General features: G+C 43.7%; 1 protein-coding gene across 1 annotated transcript in view; it reads left to right on the top strand.

Annotated features, from left to right (window-relative positions):
- Positions 1-20,605, top strand: part of NUDCD1 (NudC domain containing 1) — a 292,761-nt gene that overhangs the window by 135,416 nt on the left and 136,740 nt on the right. Inside the window, exon 5 of the mRNA XM_077493222.1 lies at positions 2,310-2,489. Coding sequence (XP_077349348.1) covers positions 2,310-2,489 — 180 coding nt within the window. The remainder of the gene's footprint in view (positions 1-2,309; positions 2,490-20,605) is intronic.

Here is a 20,605-nt window from a genome sequence, read left to right as displayed (position 1 = left end):
GTACCATGTTGAACTACCAGTATGACAGAGTGAGAGCGATGATACCAAATTTAACACACCTGCTCTCCGGTCACACCTGAGACCTTGTAACACTAACAAGTCACATGACATGGGGGAGGGAAAATGGCTAATTGGGCCCAATTTGGACATTTTCACTTATGGGGTTTGCTCACTTTTGTTGCCATCAATTTAGACATTAATGGCTGCGTGTTGTTATTTTGAAGGGACAGCAAATGTACACTGTTTTACAAGCTGTACACTCACTGCTTTAAATTGTAGCAAAGTGTATTTTCTTCAGTGTTGTCACATGAAAAGATAAAATATTTACAAAAATGTGAGGGGTGTACTCATTTTTGTGAGATGCTGTGTATGTATATATAACAAAAGTCCTATATGTATGTTTAGTTTCCTCTTTGAGCACCTGATTGCAAATACTAATAATCAAAGAATATATACTAGAAAACAATACACAAGTGGGGATGGGACAGGTACATCAGAATAATGTATGCAGCTCACCTTGGTGTATGGCCAAGGAAACACTAATTTGTATCTCTGTTAAGAAGCGTAAATGGCAGGGATCCATGGTAAATTTCCACGAAACCTTCAAAAACGCATCCCAAGATTGTATAATACGTACTCCAAATTGGCTCTTTTGAATATTGGGAGACTACAAGGTGTAGAACAGGGGAAACTTTCTAAATAAAGGGCAAGTCGACTGTTCTTGAGATTTGGGACAATGGAAGTCGATAATGCCTCAGGCATGGTGATCAGTGGGAGTAAAAAAATTACAATTACATAGCACCCCTGTGGTTAGGTGGGGAAGGTTTCCAATCATTGGTGTCAGTAGGAGGATTAGTGCGCCATTGCTGGTGTCCGAGAGAGGGGAATAGTGTCCCAAGGGCAGGTAAAGGCAAGCAAAGGGCCACAGTTTAGAGGAGACTGGTGTAGAGTAAGGAGGTGAACTATGAAAACCATGGATGAACAGAAGTCCCACATTAAAATCAATAAAACTACGTGTTTTGGAGCCTGAATTGCTCCGTCCCCAGGAGTCCTGAATAGGGTGAAATGAGAAATACAGCCTCCAAAATGTTACACTTTTTAGATGTGCTCTGCTTTTGTTTAAATTTTTTCCTCCTTCATTCTTGGACCATAAATGGAAATTGCATGCTGGCATGGCATCTATAGTTTCCTGCCACTGAGCTCAAGGCCGATTTTAGCAAGATGAAAGGCCCCACAGGTTCATGTATATTTTTGCACATTCGGTAATAAAAGATTCTAGCTGTACAGCCAGGCTTAGTTTTCATCCAGCTTTGCTACATAAGACTGTTTCTTCCTGCCACTAGGAGCACTGTGGGAATATAGGAGACTTTGTCTTTATTGAGTTTGAATGGGCAAACTGTCTCCTAGGAGCTAAAGTTTTACAGTGGGGATCTCTAAACAAAGGGTCAATTTGCTGTCCTTCAGACTTGGGGGGGGGGGGGGGGCACAGACTGTGGCCAGAAGCCAATTAACCTACCTGCATGTCTTTGGAGTGTGGGAGGAAACCCACGCAGGCACAGGGAAACTCCGGGCAGGTAGTGTCGTGGTTGGGATTCGAACCAGCGACCCTTTTTACTGCTAGGTGAGAGTGCTAACCACTACACTGCTACACCACTGTGCCACCCCATTGTCAGTGTGTATCCCATTTTTGTTATCTGGATGAAATGGTAACTAAAAGGTCACATCTGGTCCCTGGGCTGCTGTATTGAAGACCACGGTTTTGGATCACACCAGGGCTGCCAGCAGTCATGCTGAAAGTGGCATTCAGAAACTGTAACATATCATACTGGCTATTTTGTCAGAGGGTTCTGGGACTAGTCTTGATGTATAGTGTTTAGTGAAATTGTTGTTCTACACAGCCTTGTCTATAGTGTGGGTTTTTATTTTATTTTTGTGGCCAAAGTAGACACCCATAGAACACAATTTTACGAAACATTTGGATGCAACACATGAGCTGAAGCCTTCACATCACGGGCTCCTGGCAAATACTACTTAATATTACAATGTTCTGGGGGGGGGGGGGGGGCACTTTAACATCTTTGTCTATTTTCCAGAAATGTATTGACTGTTCTTTCAGCAGGTGAAATTGTTGGTCAAATCTCGATTTATCTTCTGTCTTAACACCAAAATGAGTTTTGTTTCTGACACCAGTGTGGTAATTGAGCAATTTACCTAAAGCATGCGTAGCTATAATTGCTTGTTTGGTTTGATTTCAGCTGAATTTTTTTCAACAGTATAAAATTCCACAATTTTTTTTTTTGTGTTCACAGATGAATGTAAATGCGAAATTTTAAAACGCAGAAAGCTTCATGGCAAGTCTGTGCCGCATTACGCAGCTATTGAACCGGACGGGAACGGCTTGATGATTATCTCTTACAAGCCCTTCAGATTTATCGGAAATGAACAAAATCAAGCTGAAGAGGAGAGCATGGAGCAGGACGAAAAGAAAGGTAATATTTCCAGCTGATATGTTCTGCTGCAGAATTGGGAGCACTTTCAAATATGAGCTCATGCGTTTGAAATAGATTTTCTTGTGATCCCAGTTTTAGAATAACAATGGTATACTTCCTGAGGACACGACTCCTTGTACATTACATATTCCTTAAAGTGTACCTGTATTACACATCAGGATAGAAGCTGAAAGTTAGTGTTCACCTTTTCAGAAAAAAACAAAAAGATGAAGGAACACCCTACATCATCACTAAATGATGGATCTGAACCGAGTCACTACCACATCCAGAACGATGTGGCCGCCATTGGCTCCTGCTGCTGTCAATCACAGCCAGTAAGGAGGGAGAGGGGGGTGGGGCCGAACCATAATCTGTGTATTAATGGACACACAAGCCAGAGCGAATGCTCCCATAGCAAGCGGGTTGGGGGGGGGGGGGTGGTAAATCGAGGAACATTGGTGGAAGAAGAGGATGATCATTAGAGGTCGATCAATATGGGTTTTTCTCTGGCCGATGCCGATATTTAGAAATCGGGGCAGCCGATGGCCGATATATGATGTTGATTTTTGCGGCTGGTGCGGTGCCAGTGAAACTTTCTCCTTCCCTTGTATAGTGGCCGGCTGCACGGGTGAAGGATTGAGTATTAATTTTATATGCTGCTACAGCGGGGACACAGCTCTGTACTGCAGGCGGCCGGGTATAGTGTTACCCGCGAATCGGCATGGTTTGCACAATAATCGGCCGATGCCGATTTCATAAAAACGGCCAAATATCGACCGGCCGTTATATCGGTCGACCTCTAATGATCATGACTACTCTGTACAAAACCACCATGTAAAGCAGGTAAGTATGACATGCTTATTATTTTAAAAATATGGTTTTACAGTCACTTAACGTTATATAGGTTCGACTTTAAATAAAACAAAAAAAACAAACATGTCATACTTACCTGCTCCGAGTAATTGTTTTGCAGAGAGCGACCCTGATCCTCTTCTTCTCGGGTTCCCCGCTGGAGCTCCTGGCTCCTCCCCCTTGACCAGTGCCCCTAATAGCAAGCTGCTTGCAATGGGGGCACTGGTGCATGCTTGCTGCTTCCGAGTCCTGTTCTATGCATCCATAAGACAGAGCTGTGGCTTGACCCCCCCCCCCCCTCTCCCTTCTCATTGGCTCACTTGCTGTAATTGACAGCAGTGGGAGCCAGTATCCGCTGTTTCAACCAGTGAGGAGAGGGAGTTCCCGGACAGCTGAAGCTCTCACGCACATCACTGGATATAGAATTGAGTATTGGGGGGGGGGGGGGGGGGGGGGCAGAACACAGTTTTTTTTTTTTTTTTTTTTTTTTTTTGCCTTCATACATAGCATAACATAAAAGCTAATTGTTGTTTTAGCCCAAAATATGAAGTAGGAGAGATTTTTTACATAATGCAAGAAGTGTACAGGGGACATAGGACTGCTCTGAAAAGCTCAACCGTTTTTTGTATATCAATCATTTGGTACAGGACCCAGGACTGTATTGTACTGTAATTGTTGTCCCCCCCCCTATACATTGTAAAGCGCTGCGTAAACTGTTATATAAATCATGTATAATAATAAAATATGTAGTCTACCCTCACCGGCAGGCATCATCCAAGCATCAAACTTTTTTCATCTGATGATGACTTTCATGTAAAAGTTATCCGAGTGGCTATACAACCACTTGATCACTTCTACAGTGTGCAGAAGGGGGACACCACCTTGCTGCGTTTACCAGGCTCTTCTGTGCATTTGGAGGAGAGGGCCCAGCACCGCTGCCACTTGGATCCCTTGGTGCAGAGGGAAAAAAGGGGCATCTGTACCAGCCTCCCCTCTGTGATGTAAGAAACCATAAGCGACAAGGATTTCATCACTTTCGGTTTGATGTACACAAGCGGTTTACCTGCTTGTAAAGCATCTCATTAAGCTTTTGCTGGCTTGTAAAGCATCTGGAGTGTTCCAGTTTACTGGTACAACAGCTTGAAACATTGTTCAAGACCGAGAGACCAGCAGTTTTATGGTCCAGACATTTTAATTTAAGTAATATTCTAGTCATTTGGGCTTCATTTAGATATGCGGTTGGGGGTGGCAAAAGTTCAGTTGGGCTACGTTTTTGGCCTCCCTCCAGCCACCCCCTCTTAAGCTGCAATAGGCATCAGGAACGGAGGTTTACATGTCGCGCTCATGGTTCTTCGCGCTTGCGGCAAGCTTTACGCGACATGTAATTCTACACCCAAGCAAACAGGGAAACGCCTCAAATGCCTCACAACTGTGTGCAATGCACACGGTTGCAACACGTTTGACAAAAACGGATTTGGGAATGGGATTAAACCAAGAGGTGAGGAGGCGTTGTATTGCTTCCTCAGCACCTGTCAATAGCCACGTTCAGATCACACATCAGAGGAAAGGGAGAGTTGGACACGCGTCTAAATCTACTGAGTTTTTGAACATGAACTGTCTTTGAGCAGTTTCCAGTATATTTCAAAGACAAAGTAAGTTTGAAAAAGTGAACTATTTTGGTGGGATTGTGTGGTATAGTCAATATACACTTTACTAACAAAACTATTGGGACACCCGGCTTTACACACAAATGGCATCCCAGTCTTAGTCCATAGGGCTAAATATTGAGTTGGCCCACCCTTTGCACCTATAACAGCTTCAACTCTTATGGGAAGGCTGTCCACAAGGTTTAGGAGTGTGTCAGTGGCAATTTTTGATCATTCTTCCAGAAGTGCATTTGTGAGGTCAGGCACTGATGTGGACGAGAAGTCCTGGCTTGCAGTCTCCACTCTAATTCATCCTAAAAGTATTCTATTGGGTTGAGGTCAGGACTCTGTGCAAGCCAGTCAAGTTCCTCCACCCCTAACTCACTCATCCATGTGTTTATGGACCTTGCTTTGTGCACTGGTGTGCAGTCATGTTGGAACAGGAAGGGACCATCCCGAAACTTGGTATGCTGCCACCTTAAGAGTTCGCTGTAAGTAAGGGGCTAAGCTCAACCCCTAAAAAACAAACCCACACCATAATCCTCCTCCACCACATGATTTAGACCAGTGCGCAAAGCAAGGTCCATAAAGACATGGGTGGGCGAGTTTGTGGTGGAGGAACTTGTCTGGCCTGCACAGAGTCCTGGCCTCAACCCGATAGAACAGCTTCGGGGGAAATTAGAGCAGAGACTGTAAGCTGGGCCTTCGTGTCCACATCAGTGCCTGACTTCACAAAGGAGCTTTTGGAAGAATGGTCAAACATTCCCATAGACACACTCCTAAACCCTGTGCTTTCCCAGAAGAGTTGAAGCTGTTATAGCTGTAAAGGGTGGGTCAACTCAATATTGAACCTTACGGACTAAGACTGGGATGCCATCAAAGTTCATGTGTGTAAAGGCAGGCGTCTCAATACTTTTTGTATGTATGTATGTGTGAAAATGGTGATTATCGCTAGTGGCTATTTGTAGCAGATTGCGGTAATCAGAAGTGAATCCGACAGGCTGGTTGTGATGGATCAATCAACTTGGTACGTTCAGCCTTCCCACCCAAAAATACAACTTCCACTTTAAGTGAAGGTCTGGCATGTCATTTTTTTTTGGGGGGGGGGGGCAGATACCCTCTTTTTAAAAGGCATCCAGCTCCCACTTCCTCCCGGGGCTCCGGCACCGGAAGGAAGATCACCTCTTCCCCCCTCCCTCCAATCTTCTGGGAAGGGTCACCGGTCCAAGTATATTGCCCAGCCATTCACAGGGCGCAGCGCGATTTGCACATGCGCAATGCATGCCCTGCTGTGAGCCACAGCCAGGCACCCACAGTAAGAATTATGGCGCCTCAGAGATGAGGGGAAGCGGAGCGGGGCTTCGTGCGCCCTCATCGCTGGACCATGGGACAGGTGAGTGTCCAATTATTAAATGTCAGCAGCTACGCTTTTTGTAGCTGCTGACGTTTAATTTTTTTTTCGGAGGACCTACGCTTTAAGAAAAAAAAGGATATTCTGTTGTTTTAAAACCCTTTCGGTGATGCATAATGATTTTTTTTGTGCCGTTGAGCCAGTGACTCAGACGCTTCATCTTCTCCCAGAACTGTTGTGTTGTTCTGGCTCAGTGAGCCTTGGTTTTTTGCAATCCTGTCTCTTTCTATGTATCAGCTCTCATCCAATCACGGTGTTTCCTGGAGAAATATAGTCAATCTGTCTTTTGTTTGTTGACTCCTGGATTTTTCCCCTGTGGTCATTGCTCCATGAAAACTCTCATACTGCATTCTTAATGTGTTAGGGAGATTTTCAGAGAAATTTCAGCAAAAAAGATATTTCTGGTGAGAGCCTAGATAAAAAGTTGATTTAAATGAACACATACATCCTCCCATCTCCCTGGTCCCTGCTGTACTTCACTCCATGAATGATTAGCATTCACGGCACATGCAGTTGGTGCAGGGGTCTGGGGGCTTGAAAATTGCGCTCTTCTCCTCCTTTTTTCCTTAGGAACACCAGGATGGAGCAGAGTGATTCTGATTGGTTTAAGTGGTTACATGACATTTAGAATCGCTCCGATTCATCCCAAAAGAGGACCATGGCTTTAAAATCCCTGGACCCCTACACCGGCTGCTTAGGCAGTGAAAGCTAATCACCCATGGAGGTAGGTACCGCAGGGCCCGAGGTTCCTTTATTTTATTTTTTATTTTATTTTTTTCCCAAGTGTTCTTCCAGGACAGCTCTTGAGAGATGGAGCTGCTCCCATCGCCACAGGAAACACATTGCCACAGTTCAAAAGGCGGTCCCTCAGGTCCCTGGTCAGTCATTTGTGTTTCCTCCGTCGGAGGAACATGTTGCCAGGAACCTGGAGGCCCCTCTCAGGGGTTGCCTGAGAATCTGTAAGCCATAAGGGACCGGGTCCTGTTTTTTGGCTACAGTAGGGTCCATACCTGTTTGTTTATGGCTCGGGTACCGTCCAGCTGAACTGGAGCAGACCCGTTACCCTCCTCCTTCCAGTGCCGAGGTGGCCAGGGGCAGAATGATGCCGGTTTCTCCCAGGAGCGGTTAGTGGAACCTTCCATCTCAGCTCCTTGTTGCGGTGGGGTCGGAGACGCCGAGCGTAATTTCCGGCGGAACCGCGTCATCACTGCGTGCCGAGACTTCCGGGTCTCTAGGGCACAGGGAGGAGAGGGAGAGCCAGCGCTGTGCCTGTACAGTCCCGACCAGCGTCCAGCGATACAGGACTAGTGGCGGGATCCGGAGCGGCAGAGGGGGACCATGGAGGCTATTCCCCAGGACACTCCGGCGGAGGCAGGCACCAGCCAATCCCAGGTAGGCATCCGGGCATGCTATTACTCTGGTGGTTTAAGGAGTTGTGGTGTTGGTAGGCTGGGATCTGTAGTGCCCCACGGTGGTGGTTAACTCACAGGATGTATGCAGTTGCTGGTTATCCTCTGGCTATAACAAGGCCCTATGCAAGCAATGCATTGCAAGCTTGCTTAAATCTGAGGCAGATTCCCCTTTGGCTAAATTTTTGGTCTCCTTCTAAAGAGGAAATGGCATCGACTTTTAAGTCCCTCCGGGAGTTCATCACCGATGTAGGCTCAGCTGCCTCCGCTAATAGAACAACTGCAATTTCCTCTTCACCATGCTTTACAACAACCAGCTCAGGGGAGCCCTGTATGGTCAGGGAGCCTAGCCCCACATTGTTTAGCCCTGATTCCTCTGATGCAGATTCTGATCAGGAAGAGGATCAAGCAACATCTAAAGCCTCTAAGTATAAGCTGTCTCTTGAGGAAGTAGATGAACTAATGGGCGCTATCTATGATACGCTGGAAATTGAGGAGGAAGAAACTGTTATCCAGACATAAGATGTATGAGGCTCTGGGTAAAAAGAAAGCAAGGGTTTTTCCGATACATAAAGTGCTTTCTAACCTTATCCTTAAGGAGTGGTCTGAACCGGATAAAAAGGTTTTCTTTCCTAATTCCCTTAAGAGAAGGTTCCCTTTTGATGAGAGCCCAGAGGCGGTCTGGAATAAAAATCCTAAACTAGAGCGCCCCTCTGTCCAAATTCTCAAAGCAGGCCGATCTGGCCTTTGAGGATATGGGCCATTTGAAAGATCCAATGGACAGAAGAACAGACCTAGTCTTAAAGAGGGCCTGGGATGCCTCTATGGCAGGCTTAAAACCAGCTCTAGCCACTTCTTGTGTAGCTAGAAACCTGGAGTTCTGGTTGTCACAACTGCAGGAACATCTAAAAGCAGGCACTCCTAGGGGGGAGCTTTTGAAATCCTTCCCTATGCTTTTCAAGGCCACTAGTTTCATCTCTGACACCTCCACGGACAGTATGGATGAAAACTTGGGGGGGAGACACGGCGTCTAAAACCCGCCTGTGCAGCGTCCCTTTTACAGGAGACTTGGTCTTCCGGCCTGAGTTAGATTCCGCCTTAGACAGGACGGCGGATAAAAAGAAAACCTTTCCCGCAAAAAAGAAAAGTTTTCAAAGAAAAACTTTTCGTCCCTCTAAGGAACCCTCTAAATCAGAGAAGAGTTCAACCCCCAAAAAGCATTGGTCGGGACATAAAGGGAAAGGGGGCATACTTTTTAACCACCCCAATCAGAACCCCAAACCCCAGTGATGTCAGGGTTCCTGTGGGAGGAAGACTAAGCAAATTTCTTCCACAGTGGGAAGAGACACCCTCGAACGAGTTTGTCTTAAATATAATAAAAAGGGGTCACGCGCTGGAATTCCACAGCAGCCCTCCCTCAAAGTTTTTGGTGACAAAACTCCCAAGTCACTCGGAAAAGGCCAGGGCCTTACCTTTACTGATAGAGGAAATGGTGGATCAAGAAGTATTGACTCCAGTCCCTATTCAGGAACAAGGGGACGGTTTTTACTCGCACATTTTTGTGGTAAAAAAGCCGTCAAGGAGGTTCAGACTAATTATGAACCTCCGACCACTAAATCGCTCCATCAGTTACAAGAGATTTCGGATGGAGTCCATTTATTCCATTAAAAATCTCCTTCAGAGAGAGAGATTTATGGCTACCCTGGATCTGAGGGATGCTTATTTGCATATCCCAATAAGGGTGGAGTGCCAAAAATTCCTTCGGATGGCAGTGCAGATAGACACAAAAGTTTACCACTTTCAGTGCAGAGCGCTCCCCTTCGGTCTATCATCCTCCCCGAGGATCTTTACCAAGGTTTTGGGAGAGACACTAGTTCCATTGAGGCTTCAGTCAGTCTCGATTATTCCCTATCCAGAGGACCTGCTTCTAACAGCACACTCGGAGAGTTGTCTTTCTCAGGATCTGGAGTTGACTCAACTCAGCCTAAGTCGATTAGGGTGGATTGTCAGTCAGGCGAAATCCAAGACAACCCCAACACAGGAGATCCTGTATTTAGGTTATTGGATCAAGTCTGTAGATCAGAAAATTGTACTGCCGGAAGAAAAGATTTTGAATCTGTGGCAGAGAACATCTTTTCTTCAATGCAGCCCCAAATGTACGGTGAGGGAAGTAATGTCTGTCTTAGGTCTTATGACGGCAGCCATTCCAGCCGTACAATGGGCCAGGTTTCACCAAAGAGACCTTCAGGGATTTCTGTTGGAACAATTAAAGGGCAGAGATCTGGAGGAGAAGGTATCGATCCCTTCAAAAATAAAACGCTCCCTCTGGTGGTGGAAGGACAGGGAGAACCTAAACAAAGGGCTTCATTGGGTCCTTCCTATCACTTCAACTCTGACAACGGATGCGAGCAGCTGGGGCTGGGGAGCCCACCTAGGCTCGAGCTGGGTCCAGGACAAGTGGACCACCGAAGAGAAACGTTTCTCCTCCAATTGGAAGGAGCTAACTGCAATCCTAAAAGCTATTTTAGCTTTTCAGCCACAATACAGGGTCACCATCTACAAGTCCGTTCAGACAACATGACGGCTGTATCATATATAAACAAACAAGGAGGTACCAGAAGTCCTCGTTTGATGTCGGTAGCCAGACGCATTTTCCAGTGGGCGGAAGCCAATCTGGAATCCATTTCTGCTGTACACCTGAAAGGGGAGCTGAACAGCACGGCGGACTTCTTGAGTCGACAAAGAGTTTCTCACTGGGGAAAACCAGAAGTAGACCTTTTTGCAAGCAAAGAGAATGCAAAGGTTCCCAGTTTTTGCTCGCTAAACCCAGGAGATCAGCCCCTGGCTGTAGATGCCTTGCAGACTCCATGGACTTTCAGTCTGGCTTATGCATTTCCCCCTCTTCATCTCATTCCGAGGGTCCTAGCAAGATTCATCACAGAGAAAACCTGTTTGATCCTAGTAGCACCGTTCTGGCCCAGGAGACCGTGGTTCACAACGTTACTACAATTGACAGACTGTTCTCCTCTAAGGCTTCCCTGCAGAAAGGACCTCCTGTCACAGGGACCTCTTTATCATCAGCAGGTGGCCACGCTGAAGCTTTCAGCATGGTTACTGAGGAAGAAATCTTAAGGGGTAAGGGCCTGACAGATGAGGTAATTGCGACCTTACTACAGAGTTGCAAACCAGTCACGAGGGCTATTTACAAAAAAGTCTGGAGAAAATTTTAATAGCTGGCTGAATAGCCGTAAGGAGATAAACATGAATACGGCTAATATTCTACAGTTTTTACAGGAAGGGGTAAACAAAGGGTTAACCTTAAGTACTATTAAGGAACAGATAGCTGCCTTAAGTGTGTACGTAGATGAACGCTTACAGGAAAATCCTTTTGTCGCTAGGTTCTGTAAGGCAGTTGCTAGACGTAAGCCGGTCAGAGTCAACAGAGTCCCATCCTGGGATTTAGCAGTTAGGCTCAAAGGGTGACCCCAAGAAAGCTTTTAGCACATCTCAGAGGCCTCCCTAAGGCTTATTAAATTTAGACAGTACTCCTGGTGGCAATTACTTCAGCCCGTAGGGTCAGTGAAATCCAAGCCCTTTCCATCAGGGAACCGTTTTTACAGATCCTAGAAGACAGTCATTCTAAAGACAGATCCTGGGTTCTTACCAAAGGTAACATCTAGCTGCCATAGGTCACAAGATATTGTCCTCCCCTCATTTTGCCAAAATGCAGCAAATGAGAAAGAAGAACGTTTTCATTTATTGGATGTGAGGAGGTGTATTCTAGAATATCTAAAAGTAACAAATCCATTCAGAATCTGACTCCTTTTTGTCCTTTTTTCCGAGTAGCGTAAGGGGCAAAAAGCTTCAAAAGTAACCATAGCTAGATGGATTAGGCTAGCTATAGCAGAGGGGTATAAGGCCTTGAATAGAGATCCTCCTGAGGGTGTGAAAGCTCACTCCACAAGAGCGTTGTCTGCATCCTGGGCAGAAAGAGCTGGTGCCACCCCGGAGCAGGTATGTAAAGCAGCCACATTGGTCAAGCTTTTCCACCTTTACAAGGCATTACCGACTGGACCTAATGTCTAGTCACGATCAGGCCTTTGGGAGGAAAGTCCTCCAGGCCGTGGTCCCCCCCTAACCTGGTAAGTACTTGGGGATCCTCTCAAGGGCTGTCCTGGAAGAACACTTGAGAAAACTGGAGTTAGTACTTACCGGTAACTCCTTTTCCGGTGGTCTTCCAGGACAGCACAATCCCACCCTTTTATTTGATTATAGTGATGTACTAATGTTATTACCTGTTATGATTTATATATTTTGCAGTTCCATCCTTCGGTTCTTGGTGAATGACTGACCAGGGACCTGAGGGACCGCCTTTTGAACTGTGGCAATGTGTTTCCTGTGTTGATGGGAGGAGCTCCATCTCTCAAGGGCTGTCCTGGAAGACCACCGGAAAAGGAGTTACCGGTAAGTACTAACTCCAGTTTTTTGTGAAGTGATGAATTTTCATTTAAATACAGGGCTAGAAAAATTATGTATTATTCAGAGCCATAGAAAGCTCTCAAAAAGAATGGATTTGATTTTTGATTTGTCAGATGTTCAGTGCTTTGACCATCCTGCTTCTGGGTTTTGTCCATATGTACGTTGGTGGCAATTTTTATTTTGGAGGAAAAGTCCAAATATTACCACTACCATTTTACAGCAAAATTAGTACTTGAAATCATCTCAAGCAAGTTTGTGGGCCCAATTCCTCCACAATACGCCAATGACTCACAACGCAGCTCATACAGGAAATAAACAGGTCTGGTTTGGACCTGTTCAGCTTTGACTTGCTGGGCAGAGATGGTGTGATCCAACTCTGGAGGAAATTTTAACTTTGATAAATAGAATATTCCATGTTGTATTCGAATCCCAACCACGGCACTACCTGACTGGAGTTTGCAGGTTCTCCCTGTGTCTGTGTGGGTTCTCTACCACACGCTAAAGACATACCGATAGGTTAATTGGCTCCTGTCTAAATTGCCCCCTAGTATAACCCTACCACTTTAGAAGGCACGACTCTACCTGACTTCCACTCTTACTACTTAGCAACCCAACGGTCTAGTTTTTACTACCCTCACAAGACAGACGCTCTCAGATATCAAACATTAGTCTGATGCGTAGTAATAGTGATGCATATTTCCCCCCGCTGTCAACACCTGTGACCCCTTGCTGAGGCATCACAGGTGTATTTGGGAGATGGCTCTTATTAAAACCAATGCCACGCCCTACCATACACATCGCCTTGTGGCATAACCCCCAATTACAGGAACACTCCTCTATTCCAGACATTGATCTAGGGGCTTCAAAGGACTTGATCTACCTTCATTAGGTGCTCACCCCCACAGCAGTTTATTTACTTTCAGTCTCTGAACGATGCATTTGAGTTCCCTACCTACATGCTATTTAGATACCTAAAGCTACGTCATTCTGGCTCAGAACCCACCAAATTAATATCTGCAATCTATATATATATATATATATATTACACATACATATAGTATAGGATGTAGAAAGATGAAGACTCCTACTTATCACACCTCCTGAATATTTGCCTGGCTCAATGAATATTTTTTTTTTTTTTTTTTTTTTTTTTTACTAGCGTACACAAGGTCATTTTAGCGTTTTATATGCTTTTTGCTTTATTCACATAAAAAAAAAATGTTTAAATCTGCAGGTGGTGCTGTCGTGGCGGATAAACAGGGAGTTATCAAACTTCCACATACCAACACAATCTTGTTTAGGGATCCTTTGCAATGGTGCATTAATAATTTCCAACTTCTAATAATGAGGCATTGTATCGTGTGCGTGCTTATGTCCGATACGCTGAGGAGTTGCAGTAGGGCAAGCTGGGAAACCTCCAGGTGGTGCTGTTGTGGCGGATTCCTGAAAAAGCATGGCCTGTAAAGCAGATATAGACTGTCCCTTTTTTTTTTTTTTTTTTAATCTTTAAGTTTATCTTGTATATTATGCTTACAGTATGTATGCAGCAAATACATAATTTGAAATGTGATGTTAAAAGCATTGCTGTATTTCCTATAGAAAGCCATTGAGTAACATGTCATTATGTAACATCATACAGGCCTGTCTTACAGAAACTGCTGCTCACCTCCACTACCACATTATACCCATAACAGCCGCTAATTGTTAATCACTACTGCAGTAGTGATGTCACAGCGACAGTGTAATTGCACTGTTCTTTTCAGTAGAAATTATACAGACAATAATGGACTTTGTAGAGACCAATTATGGCCATTTAAGTCAAGGTAACCTATGGCTTAAAATTGAAATGCTTTATAGCTAGTAACAAAAAGGGCTTGTTTTTGGTTTATTTTTTGTAGTTTGACAAGATATAATTTTTTATGTTTTTCACATATGTACAAAGCATACATCTTTTGTTATGCCAACCCAAAAGTAATGGCACATTACCCTTTGTAATAATACAGGTAGTGGTAATAATATGGAGGAGGGGATTAATGGAGTGTTAATGCATCGTTCATTCAATGATTGAAACTGGTTTATACTATTTTTTATTTTTATTTTTCCTGATCATGTTGTTCAAAGGCAAAATGGAAGTTTCAAAAAAGAAGGGTTTAATATATCCAGAATAGGTGAATGAAATTTGTATAGTGTATTTGGTGGCTCAGATTTCAGGTTCGTCGATTTCTACAACTCTTCCTGCATAGTTCTAGGGTCAGTGCAATTTGGCATAGCCAGCCATTGGCTGAGAGCTTTGATCAGGAGCCAGTCGGCTGCTTGCTTTCCAGCATGCTCGTCTGACAGAAGCTGGCCAAATGGCCGGCTTCTGTTGGTCTGGCTGCCCCATACACATGGGCCGAATGTCGGACTTTTTTTTTTTATATTAAACAGGCCAATGTCTCCCGACATTCGGCCCATATGTAGTAGGCATTAGGATGGCGTTCTGATAATCACTGTAAACAACATTGTTCTGACTAACCAACAGCCAGGACATATGCTAGAACAGTGCAAGTCCTTAGACAGATAGTCAGAGCGAGTAGCATATAGTAGCCGAGTCAAGACTGATGGCCCGTTCAGATCAAACCATATTCAAGCTTCAGTCGGGTATAAGGAGCAGTGGCTGACAATGGCAATGGTAACAGGCTGATGATCAGGATAAGCTTAGGAAAGATGTGTACAAACAGTCCAAGAAATACATAGGAACAAGCAAATGCATGCACTTTCAGACAAAAGTCTTAAGCCCGTACACACGATTGAACTTTTCGATAACTAAACCGTGGAATTTTGTCCGAAGGATGTTGGCTCAAACTTGTCTTGCGCACACACGGTCACACAAATGTTGGCCAACAATTATGAACGTAGTGATGTACTACATGGTTTTTCAGCTCTTTAGTGCCACTCTTTGGGCTTCTTCTACAAATTTCCATGTTGTTAGAAGTTTGAGTGCTGATTCGTGTTTTTCTTTTTGCGCGTTTTTTCTTTTTGCGTTTTTTCTTTTCGCGTTTTTTCATTTAGTGCTTTTCATTTTACTGCTTTTCAGTTTGTGCTTTTCATTTCGTGCTTTTCATTTTCGTTTCTGAGCGGTTGTTCGTCAACCAGACATGTTGCAGAATCGGAGGAGGTAACTTGTTATATATTATTGGCCTTGGCGTTATTGCTTTGCTATTTTTTTTGTTTGAATAATGATTTGATTTAGTATGTTCTATATTTTTGGATGCATAGAATGCACTTTTTGGTTAAGTTCTATTGGCAGATAGCATGTCTATTTTTTATTTTTTTTTAATGCACAATAAAAACCTTGTGGAGAATAAAATACTTGGCTATGTGTTTTACTTCAAATGACAGTTTGGGAGTAGGCAGTTGCATTTTAAAAAGTACAATGTAAAATGAACAAGGGACACCAACATAGTTGTATCTTTGATCTTAAAAACTACAGGATAATGGTGTTGTGGTAACTTGCACAAATAAAAAAATAAATAAACATATTCTATTATTCTTTATCACTAGGAAAAAAAAATCCTTTGAAAATTTGTTTTCAATAACTCCATCTGTATCACCAGCAAAGCAGCTTCATTATTCCATTAAAGAAGAGAATGCGCGCTGCATTTGGAGATTTCGTAATCGCGACGTCGCAAATATTAATTCTCCATTACAAACCCTAGTTTACAAGACCGACTGCTTCTGCTTCCTTGCATGCCTGTTTTGTAATTTTTGACTTTTGTCAGAGGGACTTGTGTACACACGATCGGAAAATCCGACAACACACATTTGTTGGCGGAGAATTTGAGAACATGCTAGCCAAACTCCGACAATTGTCCGATGGAGCATACATAGGGTCGGATTTTCCACCAACAGACTGACATCCAACATTTCCTGTCGGAAAATTCGATCATGTGTACGGGACTTTAGACGGGGCTTGTTCACACTAGCGGTTGGGGGCAGTAAAACAAAGCCGCTCCTGCTTTCTCTGCAAGCACCCTACGTACATCGTACATTTGACATGATATGTGTCCCATTGCCTTGACATGGCATTTGAAGCAGGCTTTTTTTTTTGCTGGCTGTCAGGACTAAGTGCTATGGAAAATGATGTTAAATGTAGTAATGGTCCTTCCCATAGGTTTCCCTTTTTTTTGATTCTGTATGTAGCTTGGCCTTCATTTCATAAGACCTGGCTCACAACAATCCATGTCCGTTTTTGCCTGTTGTTTTTTTTTTTTTTTTTTTTTTTTTAACTTGTGTTGTATCGTATTTTCATGCACTTTTGTTATTCTATTTGTAATCAGAGTGCATATAAATGTATAGAAAAAGGGACAGGCCTCATTTTTCCAAACCACATCAGAGTTCAGAGCAGCCTTGCTGAATAACAATGCTTCTTATGACAAATGCATTTTGCTTTATAACGTAAGCTCTATGTTGGGAAGCTGAGAAAACTGAGCCATCGGCGGTGTTTGATCGCTCGGTTCTCAGTGCAGACACGCAGGGGAAACGGATGTAGCATCCACCTAGGTAAGTATGAAATGGCAGTAAAAGGAAAAACAATACATGCATCACTTTTAAGTCCAATAACAGATATTCAAATTTTGAATTGTTGCAGCAGAAAGAAAAGTAGATCGTTTTCTTTGCAATTTGACTCCAGTTTTGAATGACAGGTCTGCTTTATTAAAACTTAAAACGTGAGTAAATTGAAGTTTCGCTGTCAGAATCTCTTCTAGGAAAGAATAATCGGTATCTTCAACCATTAGACAGCACAGCAGGGTGTGATTTTAATGTGTGAAAACCTGTAACTTGACGACTATGGATGTAGTAGAGTGATTCAGTTTTATCGCAAGATTTAAAAATTAACAAAACTTAAATCGCACCTAGAAAAAGGAATAGGACATTATGACTTTGCAGGACAATCTGGCTTTAGTACTATTATTTATCAAGTCAATGTATGAACATTGCTGGTGATATGTCAACAAGCACCTGAAAGAGAGATATCAGAATGACTGCCGCATTCGAGCAAACACCTCGACAAAATTGGTATATGTGATTTTGATGCCCGAGATTCACCCTCACTCACAGGGACAGCAATCATGGGACAACCATTCTTCACTCTGTGAACCGAAAAAAGTCTGCAGCCCAACTTGGTTGTGTTTTTTTATTTTTATTTTATTATTTTTTTGGGTTTTTTTTTTCAGAATACATACAGTGCCTTGAAAAAGTGTTCACACCCCTTGAAATGTTCCAAGATTTTTCATGTTGCAACCAAAAAACGTAAATGTATTTTATTGGGACTTTGAATGATGGACCAACACCAAGTGGCACACAATTGTGAAGTGGAAGGAAAATGATAAATGGCTTTCAAAATGTTTTACAAATAAATATGTGAAAAGTGTGACGTGCGTTTTGTATTCAGCCCCCCTGAGTCAATACTTTGTAGGACCACCTTTCGCTGCAATTACAGCTGCAAGTCTTTTTGGGGATGTCTCTACCAGCTTTGCACATCTAGAGTTTGCCCATTCTTCTTTTGCATAATAGCTCAAGCTCTGTCAGATTGAATGGAGAGCATCTGTGAACAGCAATTTTCAAGTCTTGACACAGATTCTCAATTAGATTTAGGTCTGGACTTTGACTAGGCCATTCTAATGCATGAATAGGCTTTGAGCTAAACCATTCCATTGTAGGTCTGGCTGTATGTTTAGGGTTATTGTAATGCTGGAAGGTGGACCTCCACCACAGTCTCAAGTCTTTTGCAGACTCCAACAGGTTTTCTTCTAGGATTGTTCAGTATTTGGCTCCATTCATCAACTCTGACCAGCTTCTCTGTCCCGGCTGAGGTAAAGCATCCCCAAAACATGATGCTGCCACTGCCATGTTTCACAGTGGGGGTGGTGTGCAGTGTCCGTTTTCTGCCACACATAGCATTTTGCTTTTAGACCAAAAAGTTCAATCTTGTGTTCCTCTGACCAGAGCACCTTCTTCCACATGTTTGCTGTGTCCCCCACATGGCTTCTCGCAAACTGCAAACAGGACTTCTTATGGCTTTCTTCTTGCTACTCTTCTGTTAAGACCAGATTTATGGCGTGCATGACTAATAGTTGTCCTGTGGGCAGATTCTCCCACCTGAGCTGTGGATCTCTGGAGCTCTTGCAAAGTTGCCATGAGCCTTTTGGCTGCTTTTCTGATTCTCTTCTTGCCAGGCCTGCCGGTTTAGCTGGACGACCATGTCTTGGTAGGTTTGCAGTTGTGTCATACTCTTTCCATTTTTTTGATCATGGATTGAACAGTGCTCCGTGAGATGTTCAAAGCTTGGGATATTTTTTTTATAACTTAACCCTGCTTTAAATTTCTCCAACTTTAGCCCTGACCTGTGTGCTCTGGTGTGTTCCTTGGCCGTCATGATGCTGTCTGTTCACTGAGGTTCTCTAACAAACCTCTGAGGGCTTCACAGAACAGCTGTATTTGTACTGAGATTAAATTTCACACAAGTGGACTCTATTTACTAATTAGGTGTCTTCTGAAAGCAATTGGTTCCACTAGATTTTAGTTGGGGCTATCAGAGTAAAGAGGGCTGAATACAAATGCACGCCACACTTTTCAGATTTTTATTTCAAAAAGCATTTATTAAATCTTTAAAACAAGACATCCATCCGACAATGACAAAGTATGCAGAAGGTAAAGTTGGTACAAAACATATGTCAATAGACTCTGGGCGTTAAGGCAGATGAGACATACTAAGGGGAGAGAAGGAAAATAAAAAATATATAAAAAAAAAAAACATAAAAAGGGTTCCGGGTATTAGAGTAGACTTCCGTGTAACTGGCAGTCCACTGGGAGAAATAAGCCAACTCTGCTAACAGGTCTTGGAGGAAGTAGACATTTAATCGTGTGGGTCCCTGTTTCCGGTCCCACCAGGATCAATCCCAGGCCAGGACCCCTCACCCCATAGGGATCTTGCTGTGAGGGGGCTGACCGAGGAGTTCCAGGAGGCCCTTCTAGGTTAGCCCAGGAGAGCTCGCTGTCCTTAAACCCAAACTTGGAAAATGCTAGAACCGCTAGGAGAAGTTGCATTCAACTTGGGAAAGTTGCCATGAAATGGGCAGGAGCAGGACAGACCCCCCCAGCCCAAACTCGGAATGGGAACCTAAAGCAAAGGCAGAAACAAAAAAACAAAACATATATATAATAAAAAAGAAGAAAAACCTTAACGGTTGGAATGACCAACTGTCATATAGTTCGCTCCGGTGCATATGGTGGGTCAAGACGACCCCGCAACAAGGTAAGTAGCAAAAAAGGAAGTCAGAAGGGGAGAGTGAGAGGAGAGAGGAGACGAGGAGGGAGAGGAGAAGGATGAAGAGGAAGGGAAGGGTAGGAACCTTTGCAGGAGTACCTGGATTTAGAGGGAGTCGGGGGGGGGGGGGGGCAAAGTCCTTGAAAAACTTCAGGGCAATAGGGATACTCCCAACGTATGCAGACCAAGGTTCCCAAATAAGTCTAAATTTCTCAGCTGGGTCCAGGATCTTACTGGCCACTTTTTCTTGTGCCATTATCCAGGAGACCTGTGCCAGCGTAATCTTGGCTCTCAGAAGGATAAAGTGGATTAGAGAGTATGTCTGTTTAGGAACATTGGGGATGCGATTTTTTTTTTATTTCTTTTAAATGCGAGCCATTTATCATTTTCCTTCCACTTCACAATTATGTGACATTTTGTTTTGGTCTATCACATAAAATCCCAATAAAATTAATTTACTTTGGTTGTAACATGACAAAATGTGGAAAATTTCAAGGGGTATGAATACTTTATCAAGGCAGGAACTACTTATAAAGTTGGAGCTGTAGTAGGGAGCATAAGCCGATGCCTCCTCTCTAGTGCTGGCTCCTACCCCATGTGGAGTGATACCAACTGCACTCCACCTCTTATCCCAGCTAGCAGTCTCCAGAATGGTACAAGCAGCAGAAAAGAGATCTCCAGATATGTTTGACCAAGAAGTAGACACGGAAGGAATGAACCAGGCAGTTTAAATGGCCAGAAGGGGCTGGCTGTAGGCTGGACTGACTAGCAGGAAATGATCACTAGGTGAGCCACTATGGAATAAGCATCAATTAACCGACAGCTGAGAAGGGAGAGCGGAGAGCCCAGCCCTGACAAGTGTGAAGCAATACACTGGGCATAATATTATAGGGCTGCTTTTACACTGATGCACTGCAGTTTACTTACACTGTGGGTACAGTCCAGTGTACCTGCAGCTTTCCTGCGGGTTTGCTGCACTTAGCCAAAGACTTCTATTATATCCCATGGGT

Source organism: Lithobates pipiens, unplaced genomic scaffold (assembly GCF_037356315.1).
Source record: "Lithobates pipiens isolate NorthernLeopardFrog02 unplaced genomic scaffold, aLitPip1_a1.2 Scaffold_19, whole genome shotgun sequence".
NCBI classification, from domain to species: domain Eukaryota; kingdom Metazoa; phylum Chordata; class Amphibia; order Anura; family Ranidae; genus Lithobates; species Lithobates pipiens.
This window is presented reverse-complemented; position numbering and strand designations above follow the sequence as displayed.